General features: G+C 39.5%; 1 protein-coding gene across 3 annotated transcripts in view; it reads left to right on the top strand.

The window, feature by feature from the left end:
* The first annotated feature begins 7,373 nt into the window (after positions 1-7,373).
* ZNF157 (zinc finger protein 157) overlaps positions 7,374-15,341 on the top strand; it is a 30,525-nt gene continuing 22,557 nt past the window's right edge. For 2 of the 3 annotated variants that reach the window (XM_058535736.1, XM_058535734.1), the window contains exons 1-2: positions 7,577-7,756; positions 9,384-9,543. Coding sequence is in view for 2 of the 3 variants with exons in the window: in XM_058535734.1 (XP_058391717.1) it covers positions 9,505-9,543 (39 nt within the window). In the remaining variant the exon portion in view is untranslated. The other variant, XM_058535735.1, reaches the window with a different exon arrangement.

The following is a 15,341-nucleotide window of genomic DNA, read 5'->3' on the forward strand; positions in this document are numbered from 1 at the left end:
CATTAATAATTAAAAAAAATTGATTACATGTTGAGATGATAATGTTTTGGATATATACTTGATAAATAAATGACAAGCAATAGGATATATTGGAGTATATGAGGAAGCCATTTGGATTAAAACTAATTATGCCTGACCTTGTTTTTCCAAAAGGGCCTGACATAGCCTGTTGAGCATGCATTGTATATCTGCTTTAAATATTTACTATGTCCCAAAGACAAGAAGGATGCCCTTAAAGATAGGGATGTAACTTCCCCCCATATCGGCATTTCTTTAAGGATAAGCATCTCTTCCTGGGAACTAAGGATTAATTACCAATTTGCTGTGCTCACCTTGTGGCCACTGACTTGCTGACCACTGATCTGCTGTGCCAGCTAAGCATCTCGTGACAATTGTGAATGGACATTCCTATCATATAGGATGTATGCTCTTTGTTCCAAAATGGTATATAACCAATCTGTATACCCCGCTTCTGCGGTGCCCTTCCCTCCTTGGGGAAGGAAAGCCCTAGGCTAGTCCTCAGATCTGGCTCATAATAAACTCACCCCAATTTTGATTTATAGATTGATTATGGATTATTTGCATCGACATAGTTTAAATAAAATATGTCATTAAATTTCATTTGTTTCTTTTTCTTGTTTTTTTTTTTTTTTTGGTGAGGGAGATTGGCCCTGAGCTAACATCTGTTGCCAATCTTCCTCTTTTTACTTGGAAGATTGTCCCTGAGCTAACATCTGTGCCAATCTTCCTCTATTTTGTATGTGGGATGCTGCCACAGCATGGCTTGATGAGAGGTCTGTAGGTCTGTGCTTGGGATCTGAACCCATGAACTCTGGGCCACTGAAGTGGAGCATGTGAACTTAACCACTACGCCACTGGGTCAGCCCGTGTTTCTTCTTCTTTTTAATGTGTCTTCTGTCTATAGCCCCTCATGCTGTTTCCTCCTCCTCTTCCATCTGGGTTGGAAATTGAGGCTGCTCTTCTGTGTCAAAGTGATTTAGATTCTCCAGGCAAGAGTGAGAGGTTTTATTCTTACAGCTATAATTTGGAAGAGCAAAGTTATTTCTGCATAGTTACAGGGATGTTCGCAGTTCATTGGCCGTGGAGACTAAAGCCTGCCTCCTCTACAGAGCCATTGGCCAACTGCATCATCTGCCCAAAGCAACCTCAGGCTTTGCCTCCACCCATTTCTACTTCCCTCACACACCTCTGTCATCTATCTGTACCCCTTCAGGCTATGCCCTGCCCCCTCCCTGCATTGGGCAATGGGGACCTCTGCTGGTTTACAGACCTGGCAGCCTCATGTGACTGAGGAGGCCAGAGCCTAATTCTTACACTCAGCCATTGGCTAACTGTGCCTTCTGTCTACAGCCACTCAGGTGCCACTTTGGCTGCCTCATTTCATATGGCAATGGGGGTTACTACCTAGTAACAGTTTACCATAGGCTGAAGAGGCTAAAGCCCAACTTCTGCTGCAGTCATTGGCTAACTATTTTTCTGTAGCAATTCAGGCTAGACCCTGCCTCCCCCACTCTGCACATAGCAACAGGGGCTTCTCCCTAGTAACAGGCTGCTGCTTCATCCCATTGGCCACCAGAAACCAGATCCCACCTCTCTTACACAGCCATTGGCCAGCTTCACTATCTATCTACGACCCCTCAGACATGGTCTAGACAGAGAGCTTAAATTGCTGGCTTCTATTAACTCTTCCACCACCACTGCTCATCTGGCTGGCCCTCGAACTTGGTCATTTGTTATCTAATTCACTGTTAATGACTCTTTCAAAATCTAAAATCCAGGTCCCTGTTAACATTTCCATCACCTCTGGACTAATTTCTAACCCTATCAGTATTGCTCTAGTCTGACCTCTAATCTAGAGCTCTGATAACTCTTCCACTATCAATCTTTTTCTGGCATGGTTTTAGCATTCTGTCTCCAATTAACCATTCCTCCATGAATGCCCCTCTGATCTGGAGCTTGAACCCAGGCCTGTTAATTTTTCCACCATTAATGTATACTAGGACTGATCTCAAACTTCACTTCTGTGAACCCGTCCAACATTAATGACCTTAATAAAGCCCATCTGCTAAAGACCACCAGGGTCACATGCATAGTCCGACAGAAGGGGGTTTCTTAATGTTAGAGCCCAGGGTAGGCCACTCCAAAATATCCCACAATAGGATATTGATTATTTTGAATTAAAGTTACTTGAGAAACAAAAAGGGCAGTCTGACCCTCCTGCCTCTGTTCCCCCTGAAAGCAGGAAATACATCTCCCATGTGAAAGGTGCTGTCCCTGCATCCTTATCACCAGAGCTAGGGAATTCAGAGCCCAGAATCCTGAATAAACAAACCTTGCTGATTTACTACCTCAAGCCTAAACTCTGTTTAAATTCCTCACTAATTATGTACCTCAAATCTAAGTCTCTTTGTCTGTCATTCCTCACAAATTTATTGTTTCTTTGTGGAAAAGATATGTACACTGCTTGCTTTGTTGACTCTCCAAGCATCATTTCTCTTTGATTACAAATATATGTGTTAAACTGGGGTTTTCTCCTGTTAACCTGGTCTTGTGTGAATTTTATTATTAGTCCAGCCATAAGAACACAAGAAGGGCAGAAAGGGGATTTTCCCCACCCTGACATTAACCTGTTGCAGTAGAGGAGAACACTCATCATGGAAACAGTGGGGGATCTCACCTAGGGTGGTCAACTTGTTCCAGTTTGCCCAGGACTTTCCTGATTTTAGCACTGAATGTCCCTTGTCCCAGGAAACCCCTCAGTGCCAGGCAAACAGGGATGGTTGATCACCCTAGTCTCACCAAACAAAGGAAGAAATGGGATTACTATAGGGTTTTGCGGAACAGTGGAGTTTAGTTAAAATTTAAACGAAGCAGCGTTTTGATTAGCCCAAAGCAAAGCAGGTTGGTATGTAAAAGGGTCAACGTCAAGTCTGAACTGTGAATTGGATCCAGGATCCTTTTTATTTAGAAACACTGAAGTGAAAATAGTTGTGACATGTTCACTCCAGATGCCCCTTACTTGAAGCTCTGAACCTGGGTTGGAAATCGAGGCTGCTTTTCTGTGTTAAAGTCACTTGGATCTTCTAGTCAAGAGTGACATGTTTTATTCTTGCTGATATAATTTCAAATTGCAAAGTTTCTGATATGTCGGGGAAGAGGGAGAATCCCCTCCGCCCTTTCCCTTAAGGTTCTTATGGCTGGCCAAATAATTAAAAGACAGGTTAGCAGGAGAAAATAATACCAAGTTTAATAACATGTATACATGGGAGAAACCAGGGAAACTGAGTTTCTCAACACAATAGCGGCGATTTTCATCTTAAACACCATCTTCAGCTAAAGACAAAGGAGGATGTTGGGGGTGGTAGTGGTTTGGGATTTTAGAGGAGAAGAAGGCAATTCATATGGAGGGGGAAATGTAAATGTTTGCCAGACAATTCTTTGCAGGGCCGCCTATAGAGAATTGGCTGGAGAGACAGGAATTACAGTAATCAAGAGTATGTAGATTTAAGTCCTCTTCTTCTGTCCTGATAACAGTTTTCACAGATAAGGTCATCCTCCCCTCTTCTTAGTACACAGAGAGAGACACCTTTACAAATGTAAATATTTGGTAAACGGAACTTTGAAAAGAATGGGTTTTGGGCCGGTCCCGTGGCTTAGCGGTTAAATGCTCGCACTCGGCTGCTGGTGGCCCGGGTCCGGATCCTGGGCGTGCACCGACGCACCGCTTCTCCGGCCATGCTGAGGCCGCGTCCCACATACAGCAACTAGAAGGATGTGCAGCTATGACATAGAGCTATCTACTGGGGCTTGGGGGGAAAAGAAAATAAATAAATAAAATTTTTTAAAAAAAAGAAAAGAAAAGAATGGGTTTAGCGAGGACCCTGCCAGTCTGTCCATACCCAGAGCTAAATTCCTTTAGGCAGTTAATGGGGGAGGTTAAACGTCCATCAGAGAAAAAAGTCAAGGTAAAGAGATAGATTTCCAGGTGGCCAATTTTGATCTCCCACAGATAGTCTATGATTTTAGAGAACAAGGTTTCTCAGCAGGGCTAGGACTAGGCTGAGGCAAGTGAGGCACTCACCTCAAAGTGCAAAATTTAAGGGGGCCCCACAAAACTCAGTAATCAAGATAAATAACATTTTAGTGCAATATTTTCAAAAGTGAAAATTAATGCAAAAATCTATGATGAACAAAATGCCAAAACTTTAAATGCCTGTATTAGTTATCTATTGCTGCCCAACGAATTAGCCTTAAACAGAGAAGCTTAAAACAACAAATGTTTATTATCTCACAGCGTCTGTGGGGTCAAGAATTTGGGAGTGGCTTGGCTGAGTGGTTCTGTCTCAGAGTCTCTCCTGATGTTGCAGTTAAGTTGTCAACGGGGGCTGCAGTCAGCTGAGGCTGGAAGTTTCACTTCCAAGATGGCTCTTTCCTATGGCTATAGGCTAGGGGCCTCAGTTCCTCACTGGCTATGGCCAGAACTGCTTGGCACATGGCCCTCTCCAAAGGCTGTCTGGGTGTCATTTTGACATAGCAGCTTGCTTCTCCCAGAGTGAGTGATATGAAGGAGAGAAAGAGAGAGAGAAAGAGAGAGAGAGAACACAAGATGGAAGCAACAGTCTTTTATAATCTAATCTCTGAAGTGACAAACCATTACTCTGACCTTGAACCCTGGGCCTCCATTAACTATTTCATGTCTATATTCCAGGAAAACATTAACTTTTCCATTATCAATCTCCCTGATTTGATCTAAAAACCTCTGTTACTGATTTTGCCAGAAATCACCATCTTGTTTTACAGGCTGCAAGCAAAGGCCTGTAAGCAGTCTTCCACCATGAATGAACTTCTGCCTTCCATAGTCCTCAGGTCCAGTTCTTGAACTTGGGCCTCTGTTAGTCTACAAACATCATTTCCCCTCTGGTTTGAACTTGAACCCAGGCATCTGTAACAGAGGTCTTTTTGGAGGTTGTGGGAGATCAAGATTTGGCCACCCTGAAATATATCTCTTTACCTTGATTGTTTTCTCTGACGACATTTGACCTCCCCCACTACCTGCCTAAAGAATTTGACATAGTAACTACTTCCTGGACCAGATCTTCTATCTGATGGCTGTAATATAATGTAAAATAGATGTTACAATAGAAAAGGCACCAACAAGCCCATCTTATCGGAAGTTCTGTCTCTCTGGCCACATTCTCTGGATGGCCCTGCGAGAAGTTGCCAGACAAACATTTACATTTATAAGGGAAATCTCCATTTTTACATTTATAAGGGAAGTCTCCATTTGTAAAGGTATCTCCCTCTCTGTATGGGGAAGAGGGGGGATGACCTCATTTCTAGAAACTTATCAATGTGGAAAGTTAGGCCTTAAATCTGCATAATAAACTTACTCTTGTTTACTGTGCTTTAGTGGTAATCTCCTGTAAGAGACTCCCCCCACTCCCAACATCTTCCTTTGTCTTTAGCTGAACATGGTATTTAAGATGAGAATTTCTGCTATTGTGTTAAGAAACGCAGTGTCCCTGCTTTCTCCCATGTATACATGTTATTAAACTTGGTATTATTTTCTCCTGCTAAAACCTGTCTTGTTAATTATTTGGCCAGCCATAAGAACCTTAAGGGAAGGGGCAGAGGGGGATTCTCCCTCTTCCCCCAACAAGGTCTAATCAAAAGGACACTGGGCCAGCCCCATGGCTTAGCGGTTAAGTGCATGCGCTCTGCTGCTGGCTGCCTGGGTTCGGATCCTGGGCGCGCACCAACGCACTGCTTCTCTGGCCATGCTGAGGCGGCGTCCCACACACAGCAAGTAGCAGGATGTGCAACTATGACATACAAGTATTTACTGGGGCTTTGGGGAAAAAAAGGAGGAGGATTGGAAATAGATGTTAGCTCAGAGCCGGTCTTCCTCAGCAAAAAAAAGAGGATTGGCATGGATGTTAGCTCAGCGCTGATCTTCCTCACAAAAACCAAAAACCAAAACAAACAAACAAACAAAAAAAACAACAGGACGTTGATGGTAGAAAAGTTAACCATGGTCTAATAGTTGAGATCTAGACCAGAGAGGCATTGATAGTGGAAAATTAACACATGCCTAGTCTTTCAATCTATAAAAGAAGGACACATGTGGTGGAAGCGTTAGCAGTAGCTCGGATTCAGGGTCAAATACAGAGACATTGATAGTGGAATCATTAATAGAGGACATGAATCCAGATCAGAAGAGTGCAACATAGGTGTTGGTGGCGTTAAGAAAGGTTTGAGATCAGTCTAGGAGGCATTGATGGTGGAAGTTAGCAGAGTCTAGGATTTGAGAAGTTGACCAGAAGTCATGATAATAATTTTTGGAAATTTATGTAAAAGTGTGTATGTTACAGTAATGTTCTCACATTTGCCATTCTGTCTTCCATTCAATTCACAAATACTCCAGGGGAGACACAGAAAATAGGATAATCTGAGAGGCTAACACTCTAACTCTCTAGATTGTTGATTTGAGGCGCAGAGAGAGGATCTGAATGTCCTTAGGGTACCCAGCAATCCATACCCAAGCTTAGCCAGGGCCTACCTGCTGGGTTTGAAACACCCTCAGTAGGGAAAAGAGTATTCTACCTCTTGTCAGAGAAATTTTCCTGGAGGAGGGTCTACTTGGACTAGTTTTGAAGAATGTGTAGGTATTCAGAGGTGAAGAACATCCAGAATTCTCTCTTCTCTCCCAAGAGTCAGTAGTAGCTCCTGAATTTCCATATAAAACAGGCTAAGTGGCTGCGACCTGGTTGACAGCAGGAGTTGGGGGTGTGTCTTGGAAATGCATTTTCATTGAAAGTATGTTTTCTAAATATTTTTCTATTGACAATTTGTTGAAAAACATTACTTGTCCATATCAAAGGCTATTAATATTATTATTATTCCCAGCTACTATCATTTTAGTGGGGTAATAGAGATTGAGGGGGATTCAAATCCCCTCCATACCAATTCCAGCACATCAAGAGCAAATTGTTATCACCCTGACTCCTCCCTCCTCTTCTCCAGTGGTATTGCCCAGGAGGGGACCCGCATTAATCTTGACTTTTCCCCCTCTTCCCAGTGGTATAGCCAAGGAGAGGATTGTACCATCCTGACTCCTTCCCTCTCTTGCCCAGTGGAATAGGCCAGGACAGGGACTGTACCATCCTAACTTCTCCTTTAATACTGAGACATCCCCGGGGCGGAAACTGTAATCCTGACTCCCCCCCACCAGTGGTATCGCCCTTGAAGATTAGAACACATCTCCCCTCCCCCCGGGGATGGGGGTGGGCACCTCTACTTCTATAAACTTTGGGCAGATCTACAGAACCCAGTTTCAAACAGCAGCTCCTCCCGGAAGCTTGCCCTCAGAAGGTTTCTACCCCTGAACAATGCCCCCCGCCCCCGCCTTCTGTGGAACAACCCACTGTACGGAATGGACGCCAAGATGGCGGCCCTCATGGAGGAACGCCTCGGCGCAGCCATGTTCCTCGCCCGACAACGCCACTCGTGGACAAAGTCTGCCGATCCATAATCGCACCTGGTTCAGAGTGAGTAGACCACAGCATCACAGCCCTTAGGATCGTATGCGAAACCAACAGCCCCAAAAGGGGCAATGTCAGGGGTGAGGACAGGAAACGGAAGTGGCCCTCAGAGGCCGTTTAAGTCTAATTGGCGCGCGGCGCTATAGAGAGTGCACGAGGGTTTATGGCGTGACAGTCACTGAGGTGATTTTGAGGTGATGGCTTTGTTGGCTTTTGGGAATGATAAATTGTCAGTTTGTGGGGTCACTTGTTGGAGAATTAAAGAATCTAGTGAATGAGAATCTCTGCTGATCAGGGATGGGGGCTTGTGGGGTGGTCAGCTTTTAGATTCCTTATTGCATCTTGTCAGTTCTTACTAGTGTGTGTTTAGATTTTTCCTTTATCAGTCTCCCCATAGGTTTGCTAATTTTATTAGCCTTCAGAGAACCAACTTTTGGCTTGTTGATCCTCTCTGATGTACCTTTGTTTTCTATTTCCTTAATTTCTGCTATCTGTACTTTTTTCTCTTTAACTTCTTAAATTGGATGTTAATTCGTTAATGTTCAGCCTTTCTCCGTTAAAAAACATTTAAGAACATGAATTTCCCTTTAAGAATCTCTTTAGCTGCATTCCACAGCATTTTATATACATCATGTTATTATTATTGAGCTTTGTGTTTAATTTTTCTTTTTTTATTTACTCTTTACATTACTTTAACATAATGCTTTTGGGAGGGTTGACATTTTTATTAAATCTTCTTGTCCAGGGATGTGGTATGTCTGTGTGATTATTTTATATTTGTCAATTTTTTAAAAATGATTTTAATCGTATAGGTACAGAGCCTTAAAAAGTTTATTTTACATATTTTGTGTATTTCTTGCTATCATTATGAATGGATTTTTTTCCCATTTTCATTTGATCATTGCTATTATAGATGAAAAACTATCTGCTCTTATAATTTTAACTTGTATCCAGCCTCTTGTCAAATTACTCTATGAATTCTAGTAGAGTCTGGTAGGTTTTCCAGGCATAAAATCATATCATTGGCAAAGAAAGCTGCATTTTCACTTCTTTGCAATATTTATTCTGATTGTTTCATTATCTACAGTGTGAGCTAGAGCCAGAGAAACAGTTTTGAGTTGTATCAGACGTCCCTATCTTGTTGCTAATTTTAATGGCAATATCTACATCATTTTACTTTTTAGAGTAGTATTTCAGGGCTATGTCTTGTAAATGGTTTTTATGATATTTAGCTGATTTAGTTCTCTAATTTTAGTTTGAGTTTTTATTAGTAATAACTGCTGAATGGTGTCAAATGCTTTTTGGTGTAAGTTAGTAGCAGCATGTCCCCCCCCATTTGTTGATTTAATAAATAATATTATTAATGTTTTACTATCTTCTGGAAAGAAGAGTCTGAGAGCTTCATTGTAGAAGACTTTAAGAGGGATTTTTCACCCTAAAATGGCAAAATAATTAAAGAGGGCGGAAGAGATCCCTTTCATTCAGATTACCAGGTTTCCAGGTTTCTTGCCGCCACATCACCCACCAGGTCCCCTTGGACAAGTCCTTCCCCTGCCCACCCCATGGGGCTTCAGCACTTCACTTCCCCAGTTCCACCCTCCCCCCCAGACCCAGATCTGCCTTGAACCTGGAATTGAGGGACGGGCTGGCTAGGTAATGTGTGGAGCCACTCATAAATAAAGGACTCTGAGCTCATTAATTTGACTCCAAATATCATGATTGTTTCCATAATCCACCCTGACTAATACTGAGAGTGGGGGTTGCTGAACTTTGTGGCGTGAATGTAGAATGACGCTGATGACATGAATACTGTCCTTTTAGGAATTCTTGGCGTCTCTGTGGAGCTGTTGAGCTTTCCCTTACTGGAGGCTGCAAGATCTTCCACTCATTCTGACTGAAGCCCACTTACAGACGCCCCTCCAGCTCTGAGACCCACGTGAACATGCCAGCTAATGGGAAATCACCCCAGAGCTTCCTTGAGGTAAGGAGGAGACTACTTTTTCATATTTTTTCTTTCTTTTTTCTTTATAGATTAATTTTAATTTTGAGATGATTGTAGATTCAAATGCAATGTACCGTTTACCCAGTTTCCGAACCCAATGGTAACATCTTGCAAAACCTTAGTACAATATGATAACCAGGATATTGACATACAGAACATTTTTATCACCACAAGGATCCCCCGTGTTGCTCTTTAACAGCCACAACCACTTCCCTCCTTGCACACTCCCTCCTTAACACCTGGAGACCACTAATCTGTGCTCCAATTCTATAATTTTGTCATTTCAAGAATGTCATATAAATGGAATCATACAGTATGTAACCTTTTGGACTGGCCTTTTTTATTCTCAGCACAATTCTCTGGAGATTCATCCAGATTGTTGTGTATATGAATAGTTTGTTCCTTTTTATTGCTGAATGGTATTCCATGATGTGGATGTACCACAGTTTGCTTAACCAGTCACTAGCTGAAGGACATCTTGGTTGTTTCCTTTTTTGGCTGTTGTGAATAAAGATGCTATGATTGTTTGTGTAAAGTTTTTGTATGGGATGAATGCATATGAGTGCAATTGCTGGATTGTATGCTAAGTGCATTTAAAATAATTAATTGACTTAATTTTTAAGTACAGTTTTAGATTTACAGAATAATTGAGAAAATAGCACATATAGTTCCATATACCGTTCTGGCCTCCCCTGCCCCCACATAGTTTCCCTTATTATTAATATCTTGCATTAGTGTGGTACATTTGTTACAATTAACCAATATTGATACATTATTATTATAGTGTACAGTTTACAGTAAGGTTCACTCTTTGTGTGGCACATTTTATGGATTTTGACAAATGCATAATGACATATGTCCACCATTACAGTTTCATACAGAGCAGTTTCATCTGTGCTTCAGCTATTCATCCTTCCTCTCGCTCTGCCTGAACCTCTGGCAACCACTGATTTTTTTACTGTCTCTATAGTTTTGCCTTTTCTAAAATGTCATATAATTAGAATTATACAGTCTGTAGCCTTTTCAGGTTGGCTTCTTTCACTTAGCAATTTGCATTTAAGGTTCCTCCATGTCTTCATGGCTTCATAGCTCATTGATTTTTATCACTGAATAGTATTCCATTGTATGGATGTAGCACAGTTTGCTTATCCATTCACCTACTGAAGGACATCTTGGTTGTTCCAGTTTTTGGTGATTATGAATAAAGCTGCTATAAACATTTATATGCAGATTTTTGTGTGGATGTAAGTTTTCAATTCATTTGGGTGGATAGATAACTAGGAGTGCAATTGCTAGATCATATAGTAAGACTATTTAGCTTTGTAAGAAACTGCCAAACTGTCTTCCAAAGTTTTTCACCATTTTGCATTCTCAATAGCAGTGAATGAACATTCCTGTTGCTCCACATCCTTGTCAGCATTTGGTATTGTCAGTTTTTTGGATTTTAACCATTCTAATAGGTGTGTAGTGGTATCTCATTGTTGTTTTCATTTGCAATTCCCTAATGAAAAATGATGTTGAACATAGTTTTACATGCTTATTTGCCATCTGTATATCTTCTTTGGTCAAGTGTTTATTCAGATCTTTTGCCCATTTTTTAATTGGGTTGTTTGTTTTCTTATTGTTGAATTTTAAGAGTTCTTTGTATATTTTAAATACAAGTCCTTTATCAGATATGTGTTTTGCAAATATGTTCTCCCATTCTGTGGCTTGTCTCTTTATTCTCTTAACAGTGTGTTTCAGAGAGCAGAATTTTTAAATTTTAATAAAATCCAACTTGTCAATTTTTCTTTCATGAATCATACTTTTGCTGTTGTATTTAAAAGCGTCGCCAAATCCAGAGTCACTTGGATTTTTCCCTTGTTAATCTTGTAGAAGTTTTATAGTTTTGTGTTTTGGATATAGGTCTAGGATTCATTTAGAGTTAATTTTTGTGAAAGGTATAAGGACTGTGTCTAGATGATTCTTCTGGTTTTTTTTTTTTTGGCATATGGATGTCTAATTATTTCAGCATCATTTGTTGAAAAGGCTGTCTTTCTCCATTGAGTTGCCTTTGCTCCTTTGTCAAAGATCGGTTGACCGTATTTGTGTGGGTCTGTTTCCTGGCTCTCTATTTGTTCCATTGATGTATTTGTCTATTCTTTCACCGATACCATGCTGTCTTTTTTTCCGAAGTATAATTGACTAACAACGTTATATTAGTTTCAGGTGTGTAATGTAATGATTCGATATTTGTATATATTGCAAAATGTTCACCACAATAAGTCTAGTTAACATCTGTCACCATACATAGTTACAGAATTGTTTTTTCTTGTGATGAGAACTTCTAAGATTTACTCTTAGCAATTTTCAGATATGTAATACAGTATTATTAACTATAGTTGCCATGCTGTACATTACATCCCCATGACTTATGTATTTTATAACTGGAAGTTTGTGCCTTTTGACCCCCTTCACCCATTCTCCCCCACTACCTCTGGCAACAAGCAATCTGTTCTCTGTATCTGTGAGCTTGGTTTTTTTTTTTTTTAGATTCCACATGTAAGTGAGATCATACAGTATTTGTCTTTCTCTCTCTCACTTATTTCACTTAGCATAATGCCCACAAGGTCCATCCATGTTGTCACAAATGTCAAGATTTCCTTTTTTATGGCTGAATAATATTCCATTGTACATATATACCACATTTTCTTTATCTATTCATCTGTTGATAGACACTTAGGTTGTTTCCATATCTTGGCTATTGTAAATAATGCTGCAGTGAACATGGGGGTGCATATATCTTTTCGAATTAACGTTTTCTTTTTCTTCGGGTAAATATCCAGAAGTGGAATTGCTAGATTGTATGGTAGTTCTATTTTTTTTCCAGGAACCTCCATACTATTTTCTATAGTGGCTGCACCAATTTACATTCCCACCAACAGTGCACAAGGGTTCCCTTTTCTCCACATCCTCACCAACATTTGTTATTTCTTGTCTTTTTGATAATAGCCATTCTAACAGGTGTGAGGTGATATCTCATTGTGGTTTTGATTTACATTTCCCTGATGATTAGTGATGTTGTGCATCTTTTCATGTACCTATTGGCCATCTGTATATCTTTGGAAAAATGTCTATTCAGATCCTCTGCCCATTTTTAATCGAATTGTTTGTTTTTTTGCTATTGAGTTGTGTGCGTTCTTTATATATTTTGTATATTAACCCCTTATCAGACATATCATTTACAAATATTTTCTCCCATTCTGTATGTTGCCTTTTCATTTTGTTGATGGTTTCCTTTGCTGTGCAGAAGCTTTTTAGTTTGATGTAGTCCCACTTGTTTATTTTTGCTTTTGTTGCCTTTGCTTTTGGAGTCAGATCCAAAAAATCATCCCCAAGGCCAATGTCAAGGAGCTTACCACATGTTTTTCTTCTAGGAGTTTTACGTTTTCAGGTCTTACATTCAAGTCTTTAATCCATTTTGAGTTAATTTTTGTGTGTGGTGTAAGATAGTGGGCCTGGTTTCATTTTTTGCTCGTGGCTGTCCAGTTTTCCCAACACTGTTTATTGAAGAGACTGACTTTCCCCCATTGTTTATCCTTGGCTCCTTTGTCATAAATTGACCATATGTGCGTGGGTTTATTTCAGTGCTCTCTATTCTGTTCCATTGATCTGTGTGTCTATTTTTATGCCAAGACCCCATGCTATTTTGATTACTATAGCTTTGTAATATAGTTTGAAATCAAAGAGCCTGATGCCTCCAGCTTTGTTCTTCTTTCTCAAGATTCCTAATGTGTTGTAGTTTTTAACTCACAAGTCTTTTACATGTTTTGTTAGATTTATACTCAAGTATTTCATATTGCTGAGTGATTATAAATGGTTTTAAATTTTTTATTTTGCAGTCCACGTTTTCATTGCTAACATAGAAATACAATTGGTTTTTGTAAGTTTATCTTGTTTTGTGTGACCTTGCTGAACTCAATTATTAGCTTTAGGAGTTTTCTTGTAGATTCCTGGGAATTTTCTACATAGACAATCATGTCATCTGTAGATAGGGACAGTTTTCTTTCTGTCTTTTTATTCTGTATGCCTTTCATTTCCATTTCTTGCCTTGTTGCACTGGTTAGAACTTCCAGCACTATGTTGAGTAAGAGTTGTGAGAATGGATATCCTTGTCTTGCTCTTGATCTTCAGTCTTTCACCTTAAGTATAATGTTAGCTGTTGTTTTGTTTTAGATGCTTTTTATCAAGTTGAGGAAGTTCCTCTATTCCTATTTTCCTATTCCTATTTCTATTTATTTGTTTGCAGGTATGAGTGTTGGATTTTGTCAAATGCTTTTTCTACATTGATTGATATGACCATGTGATTTTTAAAATCCTGTTAATGTGGTGGATGACGTGGATTGATTTTTGAATATTCAACCTGTCCTGCATTCCTGGAATAAACCCTAGTTGTTCATGGTGTATAATTCTTTTAATATATTGCTGAATTATATTTGCTAATATTTTGTCAAGAATTTTTGCCTCTATATTCATAGGTGATATTGGTGTGTAGTTTTCTTTTTTGCACTGTATTTTTCTAATTTTGTAATCAGGGTATGTATTAGACTCATGTAGCTGCTGCAACAAATGACCACAAACTTGGTGGCTTAAAACAAGAGAAATTTATTCTCACAGTTCTGGAGGCCAGACATCAAAAATAAGTATCACTAGGCCAAAATCAAAGTGTTGGCAGGGCTGTACTCCCTCCAGAGGCTCTAAGGGATAATCTGTTCCTTGCCTTTTTTGGCTTCTGGGGATTGCAGCTATTCCTTAGTTTGTAGCTGCATCACTCTGTACTTCATGGCCAGCATCTTCAAATGTCTCTTCTGCTCTGTCTTTCCATCATTGCCTTCTGTGTGTGTGTTAAATCTTTTGCCTCCCTCTTGCTAGGATACATGTGATTGCGTTTAGGACCCACCTGGGTAATCCAGGCGATTCTCCTTATCTCAAGATCCTTAATCATATCTGCCAAGATCCTTTTGTTTTTGCCATATAAGGTCATATTTATAGGTTCCAAAGATTAGGATGTGGATATCTTTTAGGGGCCCCCTTTCAGCCTATCACAGGGAAATCCTAACTTCATAGAATGAATTAGGAAGCTACCTCCTCTTCCAATTCCTGTAAGCGATTATGTAATTGGTGTTAATTCTTTTTTAAAAGTTTGGTAAAATTCTCCAGGGAAACCATCTGGGCCAGAGATTTATTTTTTTGGTGAGTTTTAAATTATGGATTAAATTTCCTTGATAACTTTGGGCTATTCAAATTATTTCATATCAGGGGATTTGTGGTAGTTTGTGTTTTTTGAGGAATTGATCCATTTCATCTAAGTTATCAAATTTATATGTGTATAATTGTTTATAATATTCTCTTTATTATCCTTTTGAAGTCTTCAGGGTCTGTAGTGATAGTCTTTTCCATTCCTGATATTGGTAATTTGTGTCTTCTCAATTTTTTCATCAGTTTTGCTAAAAGTTTATCAATTTTATTGTTCTTTTCAAAGAATCAGCTTTTTGTTTCATTGATTTTTATCTATTGTTTTTCTGTTTCCAACTTCATTAATTTCTGCTCTTTTCTATTATTTCTTTCCTTCTGCTTGCTCTGGGTTTATTATGGTCCTTTTTTCTCTTTTTTTAAAAAATTGAAATATAATTGACATAACATTGTGTAAGTTTAAGGTGTACAATGTATTGATACATTTATTTATTTTATAATTTTATTTATTTTTTCCCCCAAAGCCCCAGTAGATAGTTGTATGT

Source organism: Diceros bicornis, chromosome X, assembly GCF_020826845.1.
Source record: "Diceros bicornis minor isolate mBicDic1 chromosome X, mDicBic1.mat.cur, whole genome shotgun sequence".
NCBI classification, from domain to species: Eukaryota; Metazoa; Chordata; class Mammalia; order Perissodactyla; family Rhinocerotidae; genus Diceros; species Diceros bicornis.